Genomic DNA, 24,262 nt, shown 5'->3' with positions numbered 1-24,262 from the left:
TGAACTTTCTCATGATCCATAGAGAATGCCCACTAGCACACAGACTATTGAAACAGCCTTTTTGCTGCCCAGAGCAAGCTCAGTGGCACTCACTTTAGTATTAATCACTCATTTAATTTGACTAAAGCAGAGTGAAGGTAAGTACTTGATAATAAAAGGTCAGTATTAAAAAAAATATGCCACTCGAAGTATTTTTTCAGTAGTGTTACAACATATGCTTGTTGCAAGGAATATATGTGAAATAGTACATCAAAAGCAGAAAAATTCAACAGAAAATAATAGGGAATAAAATCTAAACAAATGCTATTGGAAACAGGAGTGCTTTTTCTTGGAATAGCACTGCTAACGGAATTGGGTAAGAAGTGCTTTGTTTGGCTGTGAATCTGAAGAAAGAAATTACCTTTATTTAGCAGCTCATCCTTCACAAATGATAGAGATTTCAGTTGAAATAAAATTATACTCCAGTCAGTTCCTCTCAGAAATGCCAAGATCCTTTCGAACACTGATATTTTTAATACAAAAATACTGCCGGATATTTCCTATGTTCCACAGATGCTTACTTTGTATCCTGTGACAAGGAAAATACTAAACAATGGCAGCAGTTAGGGAATCCTTTCCAAAATACTAATTCCTCTCTTGAGTAATTCCACTATTACTCAATGCACAGTTCCCTGGCAGTACAGTACAATTCCCTGGCATCTCTGAGGGAAGAATGTGGCACTTTATCTTTTATATTAGATAGTATATATATTTTAAATACTCCCTGATTCAGTTCCATTTCACATTTTGGATTAATAAGGCTGAAACTTTTCTTTTTCCCCCCCCCCCCTTTGTGGTCCTTTCCTTAGAGCATTCAGGTGGTGTTGCTTTCTGGTTCTCATGTATTATCCAGTGTCTCTGTGTTGAATCAAGAGAAGGTTTGCCTAAAACAAACACAAAACCGCAGCAGTCTTCCTTTAGGCACCACACTGGTGCTTAAGGGTTTGGTTCTCCTCTGCTGCAGATTTTTTGTGTGATTTTGGGTAAGACCCACAAAGCAATTCAGGCTATATTTCATGTATATGTAAACCACGTTTCCTGCCAAGAAAAGCATTTGTCATTCTGATTCCCAGTCACTGGTACTTCTGTTACCCTCCCTTGCTGTGTCTTGTGACCTTACCAGCCTGGAAACCCATCCGGCTTACCCACACAAAACCACTGAGTGGTTCGCGGAGGAAAAACGAGTGGCCATGGTTTTCTAAGTAAACCTAAGCAGTGTTAAGTACTTGAAGTGAATCTAAAGTGTAAGCAGGCTTCCGTCTTAGCACACAGAGCAGGCTTGCACCAGCCCTACGGACATCCCTTGCCAGTCAGGAAGCATCAGCCGAGTTCCATGCAAAACAGAAAGAGCGCAACTTCTGGCTAGTTATCTCTGGCTTTGGTTTTCCTGTCTTTGTAGCAGTAGCTCCTCCTGACTCTCTGTGTTTTCTTGCTTTAGCTGTGCTGGAAAAGTCAGAGAGCTATAGAAATACATGCCCAGGCAGAGGAAGGGTCAGCAGCTTAGGTTTTCCTTATCGTGGTTGAATAGTCTATTACAATGTAGCTGCTGTATGAAAGAGCTTCTACCATTGCCAAGCCTTACTAAAAGAAAAGAGTGATCTCTCTTCAGCCTTGGAAACAGTTCAGGCATTAACTACAAGAAAAGAGTTCAGGCATCAAGCACAGGAAAAAGTGTCTAGACTGCGAATCCCAAGCAGAAATGGCCATCTTGACTCTCGAGCAAGAGAGCCCTTATTGACACTTTCTGGTGTCTTCCTGCTCCATTTGTTGGCACTTGAGAACCCTTTTCCTTGAGATAAATTTGTCTCTTAGGCACTGTAAAGAGAGACCTAAACTATCTAAAAGAGCTTGAAGATTTTGCTCCAGAAGCCAAACTCTAAAAGCCAGGTATCGGAAAGCTAAGCATAGTTACCCTTCTCTTCCTCTGTGTGTAAATGTCTTGTTTTTCAGGGCATGTTCTTTGATCAAACACTCATTTAATATCTGCCATAATGCAAACTTATTTTTATGAGGTTTCATGCTTCAGCATGTTCTTATAGAGTGATAGATTGTCTTTCTTATTTGTTTCAAAGATAATGCAAGTCTTTTATGGCTTTTAACTACAGATTTTGACTTTGTAGCTGTAGCACTAGAGTCCCATTTTTAACTCTGGAAAATACATTTCTTAGTATCATAAGATCAAACAAGATGATTGGTGGTGAAACAGCAAGAGCTTTTCATTGATTCCAGTATAACATGTATTATTGATCCTAGCATAAAACAGTATAGCTGTAGACTGGGAGATAGATGAAATTATCTCTACAAAACCAGAAAATGTAGTCCTTGCCTTGGTGCTTTTGCAGTGTAAGTACTATATAAGCACACCATACAGACTGACTGATTAGCATAGCAAAAAAAACCCAAGCAAACTGCCCTGTCAGCATGCTCTGACTTAACACAATTGCCCAGCCCAAAGCCTGGATAAAGCATAGATAGCTGACAATCAGCCTAGTAAAAGCAGTTGGTTAAGGAAACAGATTTAGGCTTTTTGCAACAGTGGCCATTCAACAAAGAGTACCGCTGACCCCTTGTGTGTATGACAGCTCCTGATGGCAGCTGTATAAGTCAGTGCTCTCGAAAGTTTGCTGGCAGGAAGAAAATTCTTATTAGTACATGGCAGAATTGATCCAGTCTATTAAAAACTTAATGGACTGTGAGGACAATGGACTTGAAATCCTTGGCAGGTGTGGGCACATAGGCAACAGGAAGGCACAAAAGGCAAGAGAAGAAATTGTCTGTCTGTCCAGGCTTCTGTGTCAGCACTTTGAGGGAACAGAATTTATCATAACTGACTACACGGAAAAAATCACTCACCAGTTAGGAGCTAACTTACGAATACATCAAGCACACAAGACTCCAAAACAGATGTCTAAAGATGGCAATCATACCACTGTGTTGGCAATCATACTGTATTCCAGCGGGGCAGCTTAATGGCCACGACAAACACGAGCTCTCTGTTTACCTCTGGAGTGTGAATGATTACAACTGCTTGAAATGTCTGCCTATGGGAATTACGGCACAAGAAGGAAAGATGGGTTGGACTGCTACTGAAATGGTAAGACACTCGTGTGTGTTGACGACCTTTCCCAGGCTGAACCTGAGGCAGAGAAAAAAACCAGCCAGTGCTGAAACTGAAGCTTCAGCTCAGTGCAAGAAACCTGAAAAGGCAAATGATGCCGTGTGTCATCAAGAGCAGAAGACAGGAGACTGGAATTTGAAAATTAATTAAATATTGAGGGAGAACGAAAGAAATCTGCAAAATAAGCAAACAGTGGAAGTAGGAAAGAGACAGTGAGAGGTAATAGTGAGCTAGCTATGGCCTCAGGCAGCTGAAGGGAGCCCTTTGCAACTGGTTAAAATATTATATGAAAGGATTTCAGAACATGAAATGGGCCCTTCAAAAGCAAAATGATGAAAATGCTTTGAAGTGAGGTGGGAAGGAAAATGTACAGAGATCTACCTCCCCTCAACAAATGTTTTTATGAAAGCAGAAAAGAACACCTGTAACTCTTGAGGTTGACATTCATGTCATGGCTAGAGTTAAGGTGAAGATCAACAAAACAGTGAGAGAGGATCATTTCACAGAGGAAATACTAAAAAAGCAAAAAACCGTGTCTTCTTTAGAAAAAAAAAAAAGGCAGGGTGGGGGTGGGGTGGGGTGGGGTGGGGAGAAAAGAAACAGTCTAATGCCAGTCCAAAGGGTTTTAGTCGTTGGGGGAAATGATCCCTTCTGACTAGTGGAAATAGGGAGTTGTCTGAAAACTAAGCAACCTGCAATAACTGGAGATGAGTCACATCACTGCTGAAGGGAAAGATTTTCTATGGTCTGCAATATATGAGGTGAAGGAAATATCTTTATAAAGATTAAAAATATAAAATATATTTTTAAAGTCTTTATATTAAGCATCATCATATAGGAATAGGATTGCAGACTTCCTCATCTGTGTTAACAGGGATTTTTGTTTGTTTGTTTTGGTTGGTTTGTTTGGGTTTTTTTCTGGTTTGGGGTGTTTGTTTTTCCAGAAAGAAAGGACTGTTATGTTTCAAGAATGTAACAAGGCAAAACCCAAACCAGACGCTTTATCTGTGCCCAAGATGCTCAGTTGCTAATTTGTTGTTTCCTTATTTATGTCAAACAAACCCAGGTCCCTGGTATGCAGGTCACTCTCAGGAGTAACACTGATGTCCTATTCCGGGAACTTGGTTTAAATAGAAAAGACAGAGTAGCAGACAGGTTATATGGTAACTTTATACACCAAACGAGGCGCTGAGGGGACTTGGGAAGAATCAGGAAGGTCGTAACAGAGCTATGGTTCGTCCTCGCCACTGGTAAATCCCGCTGCTGCCCTGCCGTGCGCGGTGATCCTTAATGTTGCGGTTTTTTAGGGAATGCCACCGCGTGAGGATGCCACGGCGGCAGGCTGGCCGCAGCGCTCCCTCCCCCTCTCTGGCGAGGCACCAGTACATGCACACGTTCCGTATTTTATTTTTATTTTTTTTCCCTGCGTGCGTGGTTCGAGAATATTCCCCTTCTGCAGGGATGCAGCCGGACATTTATGGCAAGGGGTTAGAGCCAGCTCAGGCAGCGTCGGGGCTGGCGGGGGGTGGTCGGGCCGCCCCTTGTGCCTGTCACTGTGCCCTGAGCTGAGCCCCCAGCCCGCCGCCCCCCGGCCCCAAATGCACCCCCGGCCCAGCACCCCGACTGCACCCCCATAGCACCCCGACTGCCGCTCCCCCCCAGCACGGCGCGGCGGGCGGCCGGGGGTGCCCCGCTCCGCCGTTGCAGGGCTGGCCCCGCCGGGCAGCGCCGAGGCCGGGCCGTGGCGCCGCGCTCAGCTTTGCCTTTTTAGGGCTTATTCTTTCCTCTGTTCTGGTTTGGGGGGGCCTGTTTTCTCCTTTTTTTTTTTTTCTTTTTTTTTTTCCCTTCCCCTTCTCGTCTCCTTGCAGGGACTGAGCGGCGGCGGGGCCCGGGGGCGGTGCCTCCCCCCCTCCCCCGGCGGGGCCCGGCCTGGCCCGGCCCGGCGCGGCGCCGCTCCGCTCCGCTCCGCTCCGCTCCTCCCACCGGCGGGGCGGAGGAGGCGGCAGCCCGCAGCCGGCAGCGGCGGGGCCCCAGCGCGGTCGGGGGAGGGGGCGAGCGATGTCCCTGGCAGAGCGGCGGCGGCAGGAGGAAGAGGAGGGGGAAGCGGGCGAAGGGGATGGGGCCGGTGCGGGGGAGGAGGTGGTGCAGATCCGGCTGGGGGACAAGCGCTACCCGGTGTGCAAGAGGAAGCTGATCGAGCAGAGTGACTATTTCCGAGCCCTCTACCGCTCGGGCATGCGGGAGGCCGGGCAGGGCCAGGAGGAGCAGCTGCTGCGCGGGGGGCTGAGCGCCCTGGGGCTGGAGCTGGTGCTGGACTTCATCAACACCTCCTGCCTGGCCAGGCTGGAGCAGGAGGAGGGGGGCGATGAGGAGCCCCCTTTGCTGGAGGAGCTGGTGGAGGCCGCGTCCTACCTGCAGGTCACCCCCTTGCTCCGCCTGCTCCTCTCCCAGGTGAAGCTGGGCAACTGCTTCGAGCTGCACCGCCTGGCACAGGTCTACGGGCTGCAGGACTTGCACGACGCCTGTCTAGACTTCATGGCTGCCCATTACCACCAGGTGCTGCGGAGGCCCGATGCTCGGCCACATCTCCTCCTGCCCCATGCTCTCCAGCAGCACTTGAAGGAAAGGCGGATGAGGGGCACCGCCACCCTCGTGGCCATCGGGGACTTCATGGGTGCCTCCTCCCTAGGCCTGCCTCCGGGCAGCCACCCTCAGGTGGAAGCCCCCTGGTCCATGCTGAGGTATGATGAGGAAGCGCAGAGGTGGCTGCCCCTGGCCAGCAACCTGCCCCCTGATCTGGTGAACGTCCGAGGCTACGGGTCAGCAATGCTGGACAACTACCTGTTCATTGTTGGGGGCTACAGGATCACCAGCCAGGAGATCTCGGCTGCCCATTGTTACAACCCTTGCCTAAACGAGTGGAGTCAGCTGGCTTCCATGAACCAGAAGAGGTAACCCTTGCTCCCTCAAATACACGTGTGTCCATGTATATTGTCAAAATAGACCCTGTTGAGTCACGTGGCGTTGACAGGACTCTGTTACGAGAAGTGATTCAAACCTGTCTCGGTGCCCTGAATCACCTGCATCTCTTGGATGGTGTGGTGGGAAGGACCACAGTGCTTGGGGGTGGCCTGGCAAACCTGGGCTTTGCCAGCAAGAGTCATCCCACCACAGCACAGCGCTGCTGCCTCTCCTGCTCAGGGACACCCTGCACGGCACAGGGAGATGCTGTGGCCCGGGATGGGTGAGGAGGACAGGACTTTGTTGTGTGGTTGAGGCCTCAGCTGTGGGAGAACGCGAGGTAGATGTCAGTGGAGGAGGACCATGCTATGGCCCTCCACCATGTGTGACCATTCACCTCGGTGTGAAGTGGTGGTAGGCTCCCACTTCTCCTTTAAATTGTAGCATACAAGGTGCCAGCCTTTCCAAATAGCTGTCTTGCTGGTAATAGAGATTCTCTTTGAAATAACAAAGATTTAAAAAAAAAAAAAAGTTTTTTTTTTCCTACTTTCTTTGTGGCATATTTTAACTCCAGTACTGTAAGTGGCAAGTTTTCCTGCTCTTGGTGGGGATGTGCAGTGTCTGTTAGGGCTGTAGATGGCTGAAAAAAAAAATAGTTGGAGCAGTTCTTGTACTTTGGTTGTAGTTTCATAAAAATCTGAATGTTTTGTAGGCCTGCGTTTCAGTGCAGTCTTCACCAGAAAAATGTCAGGAAGATTGTGAGAAATTTCTCACTTTGTAAGAATATTTGGATCTGGCAATCTTTCATAATTTTGATCATTTTGCTTTTTTCCTTTATCCTTTTGAATTGTTTGCTTGACATTTATGTTGAAGTTAGTATTCAGAAACACTTTGTATAATTTACATTTGAAAGAATAAAAGAGAGCTGGCCTTGAGGGGGACTCAGAGAGAGAGGCCATCTCCCTGACCAAGGGTATGGCTGCTCTACCTTAATCATCAAAACAAAGCCTTTTGCTTCACTGAAACAAATGTTTCTGTTATCCAAACCAAACTTCCTCATTGTTTCCATTGTAGAAGAAGAGTTTAATTTTTTATCTTCTCTGTCTGTAAAAGAACAAGTGAGGAGGCCAAAATTCACTGTAGAATGGAAATTCTCGTCATCCAGTAAATTGAAAGAGCATGCAGAGACCCAAACCATTGGCATAAAGGCATAAACGCTTTGTGTCTGGGCAGTAAAACTGCAGTCTCTATTCCAGTCTCGATTTAGCTCTTGCCAGCTAAACCCCCTCAAAACAGGAATTTGAACTAAAATTAGTTCTTTTACCATTTCACCATTTTTTTCGCTTCCTGTGGTGTTGTGAGAACTTCACTGAAATGATTGGCTCATAGTCAGTCCTTGGAATTGGTCAGAAACAATATTTTTTTTCAGTATTTCTGGCTTCTTGGAATGGTGTTCTGAAAAATTTCATTTTTAAATTAATGTTTAGGTTTTAGATACTGCAAACACCTTTTCCTGCAGACATATTTCTTAGAGACTCAACCTATAAGCAGTCACCACCGGGGCAACCTGTGGGAACTGAGATGATGTAGCCGGCCTCGCTTCGACAGTCCTGCCTACATGAGGGTGTTGGCCTCGATAGGAAAAGATAACGGGGTCAGCCCACACAGCCTCTCCTTTGGAAATTAACTCAAACACAAGAGTCCCACGTTGATCAAGTTAGGAGGTTTTGGCATTTTGTGATGTGTATAGCAAGAGGGATGTTACTGTCTACGATGATTCTGCAGCATGGCAAGTGAGGGCTTTTAAAAAAATGCTTTCTCGAGGCCCTTTTTTCACCATACAATCTAGCTGTTCAAACTCTAGATCAGCCCTTTTTTCTCCCACACTTTCCCTTTTTTCTAGGATATATAATAATCATATCTGAAATAAACACATGGGTATTTTCTCCTTATATTAATGTTTTCAACTGCACTGCCATACAATTTTTGCCATTAATTTTGAAGCCTGTCACAGGTGACAGCAAGGGATTCCTTAGCAAACACATTGGCCATTTACTGCAGAAAAGTATCATACAAATGGCTATTTTTGGAGTAGTGTCTATTCCTACATTTTGTGGTAGTTATTGCAGGCCAAAAAGAGCCCAGAATTACGTCTGCCTCCAGACTGCAAGGTAGCAGCAAGTGAGTATGTTGCTCCCTGAGTCATAAACGGGAATTTTTGGGTTTTTTATGGATACTCTGCTGACTCCTTCACAAAACACGTTTTTGATTTTAACAGCTTCATGAGGTCTCAAGTCTGAAGTTATTAATTATTTTTTTTATATCTGACATAACATTTTAGCTTTCTGGTGACCTGTTTGACATTTTGTGGCCAGAATACACAAAGTACATTCTGTGCCATAGGAGCCAAGAGCAGGGTGATTTTTAGGGTCAGGGATCTTGCATTCAACAGGAACAGCACTGATGCCCGTCTGCTGCACAGATGCGCTGCAGTTAGATCTGCAGTTTGCTCAGTGTTGTATTTTTAGTTTGTTACGCTGTAGTAAAATAAGCAGGGTGGTTGCCCAACGTGCTGCTTTGGAATTACAGTCATGTGACTGTCTGCCAAATGAATTTGTCAGCTGATATATTACATCCCGTGGATGAAATTTTTACATACCTTGAGGGAGGGTTCTAGTTCCCATTGAAGTTGGTTTGACTTCAGACAATAGAATATCTGGATTTGGCCTATATGAATGGATGCATATGTTGGCCTCAAGAGAAGGCTGAGGAGTTACGGAAATAATTGTGCTGATTTGCTCTTAATGTAATAACTTCTTTTCCCTCAACAAACCTTGTAAATTCTATAATATTTTTTTCTTTAATAATTTCCATTATTGTTATATAGAATTCCAGGATGTTGGCATTCTTCACATATGCGTAGATGAAATAATCTCAATTTACTTCTAAGTAGAAAACAAAAGCCATCGGATGTGTACTGAATACTTAGCGGTTGTTCTGCTTTAGGTTATAGCTGTTAGCTCTCTTTCTGGATGCAGAGGTCCTATTACTGTAGTTTCACATTTGTTCACAACAGATAACTACTGTATATTATTCCTGTGATGCCCACATAAGCTTGAGAAAGTGTTATTCCCAGTTTGTGCCTACAAAAGGGAGGTAAAATAATTTGTTCAGGTTCATACAGGAAGCCTGTGACTGAGCCTGAAATTTCTCATCATCCAAGGGCTAAATCTAGTGCTGGTCACAAATAGTCCATAACAGATCACATTTTCTAGATCTTTTAATTCTAGAGGTAGTGCTGTATTTGGAATACTGTCAACTACTCGAACTTTTCATGGAAGAAACTTCATGTAAGCATTGCCCAAGACCACTTGTGATCTTTGGGGACAGGAAGGTAACAAAGTGCATTGAGGACTGTTCAAGAAATACCATTGAATATCTTTCCATACTTTTCTTTAAATTGATGTTGTCAGTTAAAATTTGCGGTTTGAAAATAATATACTCATAGGTTTTCTACTGCATGTGCCAGATAGAGCTGTATATTCCACTTCTATTTTCCTTCAGAACCTTCCTACTCATGGCAGGTGTATCTTCCAGGCTTGGAAGACCCTTGTAAACCCCTGGCTGGGATTATACACATGCACGTGGAACGTGGTTTTTGTGAGCAATCTGTGCCTGAACTGCTGCCACTCTGAGGACTCTTACAGGAATGTAGGAGAGGGTGCTCCTGGGGAATGGTAGTGGTTTATGAGACCTTCTCTTTCTGCATTTTGAAATATTTTTTTATTCAAAATTCTTCTGTGTTGGGGGGAAAATAGACCTTTCAAAATTTTTTGAAAATAAAAATTTTGTGCATGTAGTGCTTTGCGCTTGTCTTCACTGAATGAATAATGTATTTTGAAGTAAAACCCCAGAACTTGCTTTTGCTTATGTTCCTGGGGTTTCTTTCAGAGGAAGTGAAGGATGTCAGAGGAGAGCTCATACCCGGTCTTGTCACAACAAGAAAGGTATGCACTAGGCCTGGCATTTGGATCCCCCAGGTTTAGATAACTCACTAATTTGAGCAGAGTTATATCGCAGATGAATCTGACCGGCTGTTCAGCTTTGCTGTTTCCAAGCTGTAGTCCATGGAACAACTGTTAGTTGTGGAGAGCTGGCTGGTTGCTCAATGTTTGCTTTCCTTATTTCCAGCTGCTCCAGCACATTACAAGAGTGTAAAAATACACTAAATATTTCCTAATGTTCACTCTCCATAAAAACACCTGCTGTTATTGGCACGGAAAGGTGAATGGCAGAAGTTTTTCATAACATATTGAGCCATTGTCCAGACTTTCATATAAAGTGTGCTGATGGATACTTACAGCTACTTTAGAGTAAAACGAACCTTATAGTTAATGTGTTCCATAAATCTTGAGATACTTCCACTGAATGTTACCCATTTTAACAAGTGTTGGAAGTGGTTAATTGACTGGCACAAACTACGTGGCCTCCTTCTAGAATAATTGAAGTTGAAAGTTGTGCCATAGTTTTGCCTGTGCTGCAAAAGCAATTCAGTGATACAAAGGTCATCAAGCAAAAACTGGATTAGTTACCTCCATTCAGACAAAACAGTAAGAGGCTACAATTAGAGGGTAACTAGAGAAGCACGTGTGAATTAGGAAACCTGAATTCTTTAATGTTCTGACAATACACACTTGTTTAGTTAATTCATGTCCTCTGTTCAAGAACTTTTAGCATGTTTAAAAAGCGGCTAGGGGATCTCAGAATAGGGAAACGCTCTCTGTGTGTGTGTGAACTCTAAAGTAAAAAATTCTACACCATCTCCATCACAGGCGCAGAGATACAGGCTTTGCAACATAGTTCAGATTTTAAAGGATTGCTTGGAAAATGCATTTACATTTTGTGGTTTTGTCACTTTGTGAATTTGTGGATTTTTTCCCCACCATAACTTTTAGAATAGGTACATTGTTTTGAAAATCATAATGTTTTGCAAGTAATTATCCTCATTTCATACACGCTATTGATTGCCATGTTATTCTGGATTCTCTAAGATGGAAAACGTAATTGCTGTAGAGGGGAGATGAACAGAGTGACCTAATAGTAAATGTCAGCAAAAAATGAATAAAAAGCAATTAATTCCTTCAAAGGAGCATTTTAGTTTCCAAAGCTGTATCGAGATGACAAGAACAAAATGATTCCATCTGGAAACAAATTCTTTTTCCAAATATATTTAATAAAAAGAAATTGCAGGGCAGTCTGCTGCTAGGCAGGGTTCATTTTGTCCAGACAAAACCCTGCAAAACTACTTAGCGGTAAATTTTGAATCTTGGATTAATGCTGAGTGAACCTCACTTTACTGCTCAGCAGGCCAACGTGTGTCTAAAGCACCACTTCAGTTTTACAGACATAACGCAGTTCCCCACTTGGCATGATGCTGAGCTGGTGCACTCCAATGGCTTTCACACATCTAGTTAATTGGGATACTGCACAGTAAAATCTCAGTTTGGCTCAGCAGTAGAGGAGGGACAACCCTTCCAGGTAATGAGACTGTTTCTGAGGAGAGCTCATCTTCTATCAGACCAGCTTCCATAGCTGGGAGGAATAGCTGAGCATTCATTCCCTCTCTCTTCAAGTCCTCCAATTTCTTCCTACAGACTTGCACCTGTAATATCCAAAGACCATTTGTTTCTCCCTGTATTATCTTAAAAGTATAAGAAATAAAGTTTCCTGTGCTTCAGTAATTAGAAAGTTGCCCTTTTCCCATGTGTGACATGTAACAGCATAATGGAACAGAATAAGAAATAAAAGAACAGGGCGTTGCCTGTGGAGTACAATGCATTTTGTTCAGCTTTAAAATTTTTATTAATTTATTTTATTATTTTATTAATTTAATTTACATATATATCTTGCTTCAGTGGGGCAGAGGATGTATTTAGTAGTTTAATTCTGAATAAGGTACAGGAGATTGTCTCTTCTTTTGCAGACATGATTCAGTGTGTAGTTTTAAATTTCTGTTTATTAGGGTTATTAAAGAGATTCTATATTACAGACTGAGATGAGTACACATTCTTAAGCATTCATCAGGCCTTGTCTGAAATTTCTGCAATTTAACTAAAATAATATCTTTAACTCTGTGTTTATATGTTTTTCTCTACTGAAGGTACTTTACTAAAAGCCCAGTAAAAATGAGACATCTACAGAACACATTAGTTAACTAAACATTTAGAGGTCAAACTGTGACAGATTGAAATCTGAGATGAAATATTTGTCAGTCTCGGCATCAACGTCATTAACATGGAGAATGTCACTGATTACTGTCCAGCATAATTACAGTGTAATTACAGAATTTTGGCCTTACACAGAACAGTTCAGATGCTGTAATATATGAAGTGATGGTACAAGTTGGAAGTGATGATGAGTATGTTGGAGCCTGGATAGGAAGAACTTTCTTTCCTATATTTTTCTGTGCATCTGTGCAACCGGTTTCAATGCTGCAATCTTCTCTTTCAGGTCCAATTTTAAGCTTTTGGCTGTGAATGGAAAGCTCTATGCCATCGGGGGTCAATCTCTTGCCAACGTGGAGTGCTATAACCCAGAAAATGACTGGTGGACTTTCGTAGCATCCATGCCAAACCCTCTTGCAGAATTTTCAGCTTGTGAATGTAAAGGCAAGATCTATGTTATTGGAGGATACACCACACGAGGTAGAAAGTTTGCCTTTACTCTTTTTTTTTTAAAAAAAAAGCTGCTTGCTTCTAAAGCCCAGATAATTTTATTTTTCAGGAAATCTTTTGAACTGTTGTAGAAAGCTGCATAATATTCACTAAAACATATAGAAATAAGTCACTGGTAGAAAATAATTGACAAATGATACAACAAAAACAATATTAACTCTGTCATAGAGGATTCAGATATTTATTTTTTTTTCAGGGCCTACATGGATCTAGGGCTCTATTATTGTGAGGGAACAGACTGATGTGTACATCAGCACCCAGCTCAGCCCTCCTCTTTTTAGATTGTGATCACACAGTAGAAAGAGAGTTCTCAACAGATACACTTTGTTTATTTTTTAAATACCTGGTTTAGACTGTCAGACGGGAAAATATGAAGAAATATCTGCCTGCATTACTGTTTCTCATGTATTAATAAATGTCATGGTCCTTTCACTATAGCATTTCAGTGATTCACAGGCAAATTCAGGCTGTAGCTAAGATGTTCAGTCCTGAAATAATTGAATTATTAATCAAAAGCTTAAGCAAGAACCAACATTTTAAACTTACTTCCTTTCTATACCTTGTTTTCTGAGGATACTGTAGAGAGGGAAGGATTTGAAATTGCATTCTTTCCTGACAATTACTTTTTCTTTATCCAGTAGAAAAGCAAGCCATTTAAAAAGAACTCCCATTTGTTCACTTGTTAAGCATGTAGTGCTGTTCTTTGAGAGGAATACCATTTTCTCAGAGTTTTAGAAGTACTTTTTTTTTCCGCATGCCAAATGTTCAGTATTTACCAGGATTTCCTAAATTTACATTCCTTTCTCCAGGACTTTGCCCACTTCATTTAACCACAGCAGGGTTTGGTGTTTTTTTTTTCTCCAAATGGAGAATAAAATTAGAAGAGAGATTAACTTTTACAGAAAGTACTGCAAGCAAAGCTAAACTGACATTAGAACAAGCTTTCCCTTCTAGAGTCTGAGCAGATTTTAGGTCTGAGTCATTATAAGGTTTATAAAAAACACTCGTCCACCCTTCACGGTCCTTGTGGTAATAATAACCTTCAAGAGCGTTTTTTTCTGGTCCATTCTGACCCAGAACCTGGTGGCTTCACTGAGGAAAACAAAAGATATCAGCGTGCCTGTGTCCATATGGAGGGCCATGCTGTGGTGTGCCCTGCAGTCCCAGTCCCCTAGTCACCCCTACTAAAGGACCTGTTGGGGTACGTGGTGCTCCTTGATGTTTGGCACTGGGACTGAAAAATGTCTGGCACATACCACTGTGTGCTGAAAAGTCAGACCCAAAGGGAAACATCCTTTGAGAAAAGAGAGCCGACAACAAGGAGGAGAGACTGAAACAGAGTAAAGGGAAGACTTTCTCTAGAGACCAGAGTTACGAGTTTTGCCATTTTTATCTAGAGTCAGAGAAAGAAGAGGTAAGAAGAAAATGCTCTGATTTGATTACTAGTGCTACAAGATTATGGGAGTACCGGCTTTCCTCCTACATCCTCTGCGCTTTGCAAGTTCCTTTTCTGGTGCTCATGCTGTTCTTTCTTCAGGCTGCCTACTCCTGGTGTCATGGATAAGAAGACCAGCATGTTGCTGATGCAAATCCCATTCCCTTAAAATTCATTAACAAAGCACGCATAGCCAGGATTGCTGCCCTGTGTCAGGCTCCTTATTTGGTACTACCTGTGGTTTCAGCTGAAGGAGGATAGTAAATAAGTTACCTCTTGCTTCTTCCACACCTCTGGGGATTGCTGCTGACCTTATGGCTTCTGTCTTTTCCTAGATCTTTTCTTAAAATTTTCCTTTTTTAATGGATACAGGGTACTAAAATGATATAAGGTCGTGAGCAGTGGATAACTAGCACATTTAAGCTTATGCTTAAATCCAGGATTGTTCAGGACAACAAACACCTGTGCTTGTTATAAATGAAGATCCTTTCCTGAATGAGGGTGTAGGATCAGTTTTTCAGTGACGGGTTGGCTTAGGACAACTATCAGGCCTAGAATCCAGAATTGCTGCAATTACACTAGTGTAGTGTAAAAAAAAAAATAATCAGAATAACTTCCAAGTTATGCAGATGTTGGAGAGTGTTAAGGCCTAACTGTCTGGGAAATACTGAGGTTCATTCGCTGTTTTACTACATTCACTACATAAAACACATGCAGCAATGAATATGTAAATTTTTTAAATTGTACTTTATTTTTAGTATTTCTGCATATACTTCGGTTGTAGTAGGTTTTGTAGGCTATTTTTTTGATCTGTGATCTGTGTAGAGCTTTCTCCTGAGATTGCACTTTCCAAAAGATGGTAGGATCTGGAATTCCCTACTGTAAACTATAAGACACTTCTTGAATAAAGACCCTCCTTCCAATTCTCAGCTCTCACTTGTCCACCTAGATCCTAATAGAAACTCCATGTCAGGCACTATAATGTTCATGGTTTGTAGTTTTGTTTTGTTTTGTTTTGTTTCAGTGGATCCAGGCTCTGGACGGAGCAAATGAGGGCAATATCACAATAGACTTCCATGTCATGTGCCCCCTCTCAAACCATAGCACTTTTTACCTGGGAAGATTACTGCTATACATAGAGAAACTTAATTGGGATTTCCACGCCCCCCTCCAATGAGTCAGAGAATGATACATTGTTTGTAGACAAAGATCATCTAAAAAGCTTTGCTCAGCAATTTCATAGAGCATTGACATGATACTTTCCCTCTTTTTTTTCCCTGTATTTAAAGTGGGTTAGGTGTTCAAGAAGGCAATGTAAAGTAATAGGCAATGACTGAAAATCATCAGAGTGCAAGCAAATGCAATAGCAGCGCGTCGCTAATCATGCTGTTAATGCACTTCATTCATGGCAATCCAGTTATATTTATGGCTATTTATACCTGTGCCCTTACATAACTTGTCAGTATGTCACCGTCTGCTGTTCCATTTGGGAGCTCATCTGGAGATCGTCATGCAGGATAGGCTGGTAATATGGAGCAGGTTTTATTAAAAGGCCAGGCTGGAGTATGCAAACCTGTTGCTGCTTGTCACTCGAGTTTGGATTTAAGCTCAGGTCTCCAGAGATTGAAACTGAATTTACTAGCTAACGAGTCCTGTGCATTCTGTGTTAATTTAGTGAAGCCTTGGACACAGCCAAGGCCTCTGCTGCACCATAAATCAGGGTGGTATTGTAGCAATTTCGTAGAATAACAGTATTGCAAACACATGCATCCACTGAGTTGTAACTGAGGTATAGATATGGCTTCAGTTTTTTTCTGTGCCTGTCTGATGCTGGAGCATGGGGTTCCTGGTTCTTAAATGATTTTGACGATGTGTGTTTCTCTTTTTTTATAAGGTACTGAACATGTGCTCTTAAGTCATCCGTGCCACTTGCTGAAATGTAACTAGCTTTATGAATTTCATTCCATAAAACTTTGATTTATGGAGTGAAATGCAAAGTATCGAAGTTAAGCTTATATGATTAATCATCACTTGACAGCCATTAATGAAGCATACTGTCTTCATGATAATTTAATTCATCTGTGATCACTGTTGGAGAACAGAATATTGCTCCATTTCTGTTTTCATAAAAAATTCTTACATATCATTCAGAGGCAAAATTAAAAGCATAAGTTAGAAGGTAGGGATTATTCTGCTAAAAGCTGCATCTCCAGACCATTTACGTTGTGTAATATGCCAGAAGTAGCTTAATTTTTTCCTCTGTGAAGGAACAGAACATTCAGACTTTATTGTCAAGGACAAAGAGTTGCAGTTCTCAATAATCAATATTTCTTCCCTGGTCTGCTATGCTTTTGCACTGTAATTCATTAGCAATCTTTAATAATGGCTGACACAGTTTGTAGTATCTTCTAATGTATTTATTTATTTGTAAATGTCTCTCCTCTGTTTCAGATAGGAATATGAACATTTTGCAGTACTGTCCCACTTCTGATTCCTGGACCACCTTTGAACTTTGTGATGTCCATGTTCGCAAACAACAGATGCTCTCTGTTGAAGAAACTATATATCTGGTAGGGGGTTGTATTCATGAGCTTGGACCAAACCAAAAATCCAGCCAAAGTGAGGATGTGTTAACTGTGCAATCTTACAACATTGCTACCAAAGAATGGCTCTACCTCAAAGAGAACACATCAAAATCGGGTCTTAACTTGACTTGCACTCTCCACAACGATGGAGTTTATATATTAAGCAGGGATATTACTCTATCTACAAGCTTGGAGCACCGTGTTTTTCTTAAGTATAATATATTTACGGACAGTTGGGAGTCACTAAGACGCTTTCCAGCCTTTGGACAAAACATGCTGATCTGTTCTATGTATTTGCCTGATGTGCAAGAAGTGTAACAGCATCAGGGTTTTTTTCAGCTCATTAATCACTCTTGGAAGAAATACTGCTCCCTCTAAATAATTCCAGTTTAAGTATGTAATGTGGCTATTTAACAGACATAAGATACTGATTATGTTCTGTAAAAATTTGCAAAATCCAGTGTTAAGAGAAATGGTTCCAGAAACAGTTTTAAGATTTCAGTGTAAAAATTTTATTGTTTTGGTTTAAAATTTCACCAGGTATTGTTTGCAATTTAAACATAAAATTATTGTATTGGTAACTGATAAAGGAATTCCAAAGGCAAAACTGTTCAGTCTAGTTTTATTCTCCATCTTAATAGACAGTGTAGGAGATGAGCAAGAAGCATACATGGTAAAAGTGGAAATAATTCAATGAAATAAACAGGAAGTATAATTAAAATCACAACAGGAATTATTTCTTTTAAAATACAGGTTTTACTGAAACTACGTTCCATCAAATGCACAATGTTTAAAATTGTTTATACTACCACATTTTTATCTCCTCTATGGTAACAAGTGAGATTCTCAAAGTTGCTGGAAATTGGGGTACCATCAAGAAGTAAAAACTTCCCCTGAATTATTTGTGATGAAATGCTTTGCCAGGGACCGGGAGGAATTGCCTAGAGGCTTACGGTTGCTGGTTGGGTGCTAGATGCCTCTTTAATGGAAGTTGGCAGCATTTATTGCTACCACTAAGAAAGAGGTAAAAAGGCTCTAAATTCAAATGGAGACATTTGCTCATCTTCAGAAAGGTTTTAAGTTTTAGTTACCTTGCTGTATTCTCTAGTACTAAGTGTTAAAGATAAAATTATAGCTGGCAACAGGCTGCATGTTAGGAAAACATGCATGAGTGCATGCCATGGTGATTCTGCACCAGGCACATCCTGCTTGATAGCAGTCATCCAGGGCACCCATCACTTGGTGTGGAAGGGTTGATTTGTGTAAATGACCTCCTGCCAACACCACCCAAAGCAGGTGCACATGAATGTTGGCTCTTTCTTGTGTTACCAGGAGCTTGATAGAGATTACTTCAAGTTTGCCACCCAAAGTTGTTAGTTTCTACAAAGAACACTGTAAAATTGTCACCATGAATACTCCTTTGTGAGGATTCAGAAACAGATACTCTGGGAGCCTCTCCCAGTTCCTGCTTGTTGCCTGAGCAAATTATAGTCATGATTGGCCCCTTTTCTTTTTGTAGCTGACAAGTTCATAAGCATCTTCTGAAGGCACCTGCCCAGGTACGGAATGTGTGTCCTTGCAACAAGAAAAGGAGAAGGTCTTGTCACCATGGGAAGGTTTCACTTCAGCTCCCTTTAGGGAAGAGGTAACTGGATTTGACACTTGTGGAACACATTGCAGGGATGCTGTTTCTGCACCATCTGTTTCTGCACATGAGAAGATGAGATTTAATGCACCTGAATGGGTTCCTAATATGTGGGGATGCCTTTTCTTTTTCTTTTTTTTTTTTTTTTTTTTTTTAATTGGAATTCAGGAATCTGAATCTTCTTTTGAAGACAGGTGCCTGTGTACAGAAGAGAAGAAGGCAGCAATAGTTCCCACAAGGTCCTTTTAACCCTCTATTTTTCCATGGTTTTGAGTGAAATCAGTGCTGACTATAAGAGCTATCAGACTTGAAGTGCCTTGACAGTTACCTCTCACACATTCAGTACTTAAACACATAATTTTGGTGCTTCCAATCCTGCATAGCAACCCAAACAGAAAGTCCCAGGAACCTCATCCAGAATGCAGACATTTGGGTTTGAACACTTTTAGGAATCAGGTGGACATGAAGCAAGGCATTTTGGATATCCAAGATTTACCTTTTGGTGGATTTTTTGCAACCTGGAGGAGCATGGTATGCTTCAGCCCAAATTAGTGTCTACAATTCAGCTGTATGCATGAATTCAGTGAGTTAAGTCCATGTCTATGTGTTAGTGTTTATTCCTTTGAAAACACAATGCGTTGAGCAGTTGCTTTGTTTTGACAACAGTATCAGACCAAACAATGGCTCTTCTGCAATGAAGAAATAAGATAACTTTCATAGAATCTTCTTTTTAGAATAAATATAAGCAATATGTCATTGTCTTGTGATAAATTATGTTTATCACATTATGTTACCTGCTTGCTTTCATTTCTTTTCAGCTCCAGGTTCAGAACCCTACAGTCATCCATAAGTCAGCTCAGATCAATACTGGTGGAGGGAGTCACACCTGAGTTGCAGCATTCTCTTGCCTAGCGAATTAACTCTAAAAACTCATCACTTCCAGGTTTTCAGTGTGGTATATCTAATCAAGTCCTTTCAAACCCATTCATTTCTTAGTGCAGTCATCATTCCAAAAGCTATGACATCATCTTTTAGGTGTGATTATGCTTTTTCACACTGGGTTTCTCTACATGTTGGATTCCAGTCGTCAAGTGACCACCCTGAAAATCTGGAGAACCTGCTGAAATGTAGAAGAGAAAGATGGCTTAGACTGTAAATACAGTCAGACCCTTCTGTCAATCCATGGTGCAAATTCCTCATATACTGACATCTAACAGTACTATAGTCACAAATCAAACCTGGTGTTGAATTTAGTGGTAGCATCAGACTGTAATTGGTTAAATGGACTGTATTATTACAGGCTGAAATAAATATATTTTTTTAAAACAAAATTCATTATAGAAAAATATGCAGTGTGGGTGGCCCCCATTCCTCAGGTAAAACCCCACTGTAATGACTGTCTCATTCTGCTTTCATTTTCTTTCTGTCACTAATGTTTCACATAAGGCATTGTTGGGCAGCTTCTGCTCTTTGGGGCAAGGAAAACAGGTTGAGAGTCATCAACAGAGAATAATCAAAAAGCTGCTTTTTAGCCATGGAACTGTTGTTCAGTGATCTAGCGTGTTGTCTTTTCTCTGGTGGTGGGGGGGAAATGGTCCTTAACTTAAGGACAAATAAGCTTCTTTTGAATGGCAATGATACAAACGTAAACCAAGGGGCCTTGCAGCCTGATCAGCTGGAAATTCCTGTGTTATCCTGATGTTGCTTCTAACTTACTGTGCGGGCTTGGAGACATCACTTCACTTTGCGTCTTCATCCCCAAATGTAGCACATGAGTAAGAATGTTCATCTTGTGCAAACAGAAATGCTTTGTCTGGTGTAGTAGTGTAGTGTTTGTAAGACATCTTGAGTGTGTGAGGAAGTACCTGTATTCTCATTGTTGTAACCGTTTACTTGGTTATTCAAATTCCTACATGACAAGTGGCAGGACAGAAGGCAGCTAGTAATCTCATTGTGGTCTCTGCAAATTACCTTTACTCCTTTTTTTTTTTTTTTTTGTGTGTGTGACCTAAGTTTCTTAGTCTTGGTGTTCTGAAGTCTGTATCCAAATTCAAAACCGCTGCTTTCCTGCTGTCTTTCCTGCTATGTCTGGGTTATCCAGTGCTTACATATCCACTATTTGTGTCTGTCTCGTGGACTGATTCCACTTGATACTGACCAGCAAAAGCTGACTGCGAAGGGATGATCCCATGATCCCAGGTCAAAAGAAAGAACAACAGCCTCCCAAGTTCTGAGGGAAGAGTAAATGGAAAACTCTGGGAACTTGGTCCTTTCTCATAAAATAGAGAAGCATTTAAGAAAGTTGCTCACATCAAGGCTAAGAGAGAACATAACAGTTTCTTCCTTTCTGGGAATGGTTTGTGGTTTTCAATGTGAAATAAGAGTTGTGTGGGGCTTAACTGATCTCCCTGGCTGGTTTCCATAGGTTTCTCTTTCTGCCCTGTCAGTTGACCTTTCTTGGGCTTAATATCTGTGTTTTCCATTCTATGAGGATTTTGCCTTGCTACCTCACTGTTCAGCCTGTTTTGCTGAAATTATATGGTAGCAGTTTGTTAAGTCTTTTCTATGTGTTAGTCTGCTTTTCACACTGACCCATGACTCTTAATTACCATGGTGAAAAAGTAAAGGAATTTGTAATTTGGGTTGAACCTTTTTATTTATTCAATTTGGGGCTCTTGGAGGAGAAGACTACAAAGCTACAAGTGTTTTGTTTCATTTAATCCTCATTTTACTGAGATTCAGTCTGTGGAAATTAATCTGCGTCAGTAATGTGGTAGAGAATGGAAGGCACAGAGTGTAATGACAACATTTGGCATGTAAAATGCACAAAGCCCTGCAGAAGCAGAGATTCCTCATCCCTATCGCCCCTGTAAGGTAAGATACATACTGTAAATGGTGTTAAACCAGAGATTATCCTTGGAGTATCTGTCAGTATGGTCAATGGATTTATAGGTGGTTACAAAGAACTCTCCTGACAGGGCAAAAGCCGTCTGCATGTGTGGTACCTTATATTGATTTTGCATTTACAATAATGACCAAAGGGTGGCTCCCCATCCCCACAGTAAGTCTTAGGAACCAGAGCAAATATCGTAAGATAGAGAAAGTTTAAACATCTTTCTTTACAGTATTAACACGGGCATTCTCAGAGTATGTTTTCTATCTAATGAACTCAGAGCGTGTTTTAGTGTAATCTCCATCTTTTTTTCCCCCAAAAGGAGAGTGGAGTTTGGAAAAGGAGTCTGGGTTTTTTGAACTGATAGGGATCACGCATTCACAGTTGTAAAATTGCTATCCCATCTATATATGATATGTGGATTTTTTTCTAAGAGCATTGATATTACCAGTAAACATATGTTGTTATGTCCTATGAATATCAGTATTTTCAAAATAAGTTTCACTTTCTCTGTTGTAATTAGAAGAGTGAAATGTTTTGTTTCTGAAATACAAATTCTCTCATTAAAAAAACCCAAAGGAATCACTGCAATTACTTTATATTTTTCTAGTAGAAGGCAAATTAGATAGTGTCCATTTTTAGAGTATCCAGTTATATGGGGTGCTGCACATCTTCAACTCATATATGCTTCAGCAGGACAGAAAGATGTTTGTCACTTGAGCTGAGGCATTTCCTATTTGTTGGTACTTATACCATTATTTAAGATTCAGCAGTGAAGCCAAACACTCTGAATCCTCCTTCCCTCACTCCATTTGTTGGTCAAAATTTATGGTTATTTGATCTGTTGTTGATTTTCCACTCTGATATTTTCCAGATGTTTTTAAGGGTGTGCTTTGTGATGACACCCTTTATAAATAATTTTCAGAAATCGAAGTAGTTTACTGTTACTTAGTATCTTTGCCTACGAAGATTTTACCCAGCCACAGGTCTGTCATTTTTCTGCCAACATGCTGCTCTAATGCTGCCCCATATTTGCCCTGATCACAATATTATCCTCTGTGACCAAACTGGTAGCACTCCTGAATAAGGTGATCGTATAGCAGCTTACGTTGTACTACAAGTCTCAAGTTCCTTTTCCAGGACAAACCTTTAACACAGTGCTTCTACTTTACAGGAACTCAACTTTGGCTTATGAGATACTGTCAGTCCACAAAACACTACAAAAGTCAGTTTTCTGATGCATCTATCAACCTCCTCTGTGCTGGAAGCTGCTTGGCTCTTTTGGAGTTACATCCACCCCTTCTTGTTCAAGATTCCTGTAAACAAGTGCAAGTCAAGTGATACAGACCCCTACTGTAGGGAATTTCTGGGAATATTACACTTGAAATTAAGATTAACTGCTACGTAGGTTTTGATCTTCCCATTCCTCTCCTTTGTGGTACCCCATCGACTTCTCCAAGGATACACAGATCCATCCATGTCTTCCATGTGCTGTTTTTTCCTCAGATAATGTTTTCCAAGGAAAGATACCTTCTTTCTCCATTCAACTTCTGTAATTAGAAAAACATAAAATCCTCTTTCCAAGAATCTTCTTAATTTTAATTCATTGCATCTTCAAAATGACTTGGCCTATAAACTTCCTGGTTTGCTTTTAGTGCTCATGCTTTGAAAACCAATTCTGTAGAATTTTGAGTACTTCTTGTACTTAGTGGGTATTCACAATATAAAGGATTTACGCAGTGTGAGGGTAGGGAAATCTTATCTGTAGCTCTTCAAGGATGCGACTTCAGCTGTGCAAGGTTTGAAATGTTAAAAGTGCATTACTTAGTCTCCTTTGGAACTTAAACAAATATCAAGATTTACACTATTCACTGAGATTAAAAAAACATGTAACTAAAGAGTGGTTTGGGAGGTAATGTTAGAAGGGCTCTGTTTTCATCTTTGGATATAATTATTACAGTTTCTTTTTTCTGCTAGGGATATTATACACATCTGGTATCTGATTGTATTGCCTTTTTAGTTGGTTCTATGGGAAATTTTGCCCTTTTACAGGTAGGGTCTTGATTTACTGTGAAGACCAGAACTGTGTCATTTGAGAATGTGTATTTTTCAGTTGTAGATTATTGATTGATGATAAGTACTCTGAAGCCCATAAAAACATAATTTTGGGTGGTAGGGGTGGAGATAAAGTCAGAAAACAGATGCTTAGGAACAGCCATTCTCTAACCTCCAGGCATAAGCAATTTTCAAATGCAGAAGCAGGCAGAAGGAGTTTTAAATGGTTTTAAAATAACAGCTCCTTTTCTCTCTTCCCATCTCTCCCCCTGCAACTCAAACCCTTTCAACCACAATAATTTGTGGCAAGGCATCTGTGCATTTGGAAGAAAATGTTAGTGGTGAGGTAGGAATGCACTGCTTGGGCAGGTGATCCCTTATCAGAACTACTACTTGGCAGACCAAGAAACCTTCCTTCAGCTTTTCTGGATGACTCTCTGACTGACATTTATGACTCTTTAATGACATGTTATCTGCTAACGTATGCATAATGATAGGTGAGGCAGGGAAAGGAGTCACAGAAGCCCTATTGTGTACCTGATAGCAAATGCACAATAGGCTTGTAGAAACACTTTTTTTTTTTTTTTTTTTCCCAATAGGGCCTTATCCAAAGCCTTTTGATGTTAATAAAAAGAACCAGCTTTGAATTAGGCACGTATTTCAGTGAATTAGATAATTCTGAAAGAATCTGAAGAGATGTTAACTGTACAATTGGCTGATGAAAGAAGAGGCATAGACTGAAGACCTGGAGAATCTTATTACAGTGGGATCTCTGATATGCCCCATCTGTGGTTTTT

At 41.1% G+C, this 24,262-nt stretch overlaps 1 protein-coding gene across 2 annotated transcripts; it reads left to right on the top strand.

The window, feature by feature from the left end:
* Nucleotides 1–5,046: 5,046 nt before the first annotated feature.
* On the top strand, nt 5,047–23,367 carry KLHL42 (kelch like family member 42). 2 transcript variants are annotated; one of them, XM_055712598.1, is made up of 4 exons: nt 5,047–6,108; nt 12,629–12,822; nt 16,739–16,857; nt 18,392–23,367. In XM_055712598.1, the coding sequence occupies exons 1-4, from the start codon at nt 5,216–5,218 to the stop codon at nt 18,404–18,406; spliced, it is 1,221 nt and encodes a 406-aa protein (XP_055568573.1). In that variant the 5' UTR covers nt 5,047–5,215; the 3' UTR covers nt 18,407–23,367. The 2 variants fall into 2 exon arrangements, with proteins under 2 accessions (XP_055568573.1, XP_005446117.2); XM_005446060.3 differs by lacking the exon at nt 18,392–23,367 and having other exon boundaries at nt 5,048–6,108; nt 16,739–18,374.
* The last annotated feature ends 895 nt before the right edge of the window (nt 23,368–24,262 follow it).

The sequence above is a fragment of the Falco cherrug genome, chromosome 5 (genome assembly GCF_023634085.1).
Source record: "Falco cherrug isolate bFalChe1 chromosome 5, bFalChe1.pri, whole genome shotgun sequence".
Lineage (NCBI taxonomy): Eukaryota > Metazoa > Chordata > Aves > Falconiformes > Falconidae > Falco > Falco cherrug.
The sequence above is the reverse complement of the archived record's forward strand: the minus strand, read 5'-3'. Positions and strand labels throughout refer to the sequence as shown.

Coding starts and splice junctions, on each gene's coding strand:
- KLHL42 (XM_005446060.3), top strand. CDS start 5,216: ATGTCCCTGGCAGAGCGGCGGCGGCAGGAGGAAGAGGAGGGGGAAGCG. Junction 6,109..12,628: donor GCTTCCATGAACCAGAAGAG/GTAACCCTTGCT, acceptor CTTCTCTTTCAG/GTCCAATTTTAAGCTTTTGG. Junction 12,823..16,738: donor TGGAGGATACACCACACGAG/GTAGAAAGTTTG, acceptor CCTCTGTTTCAG/ATAGGAATATGAACATTTTG.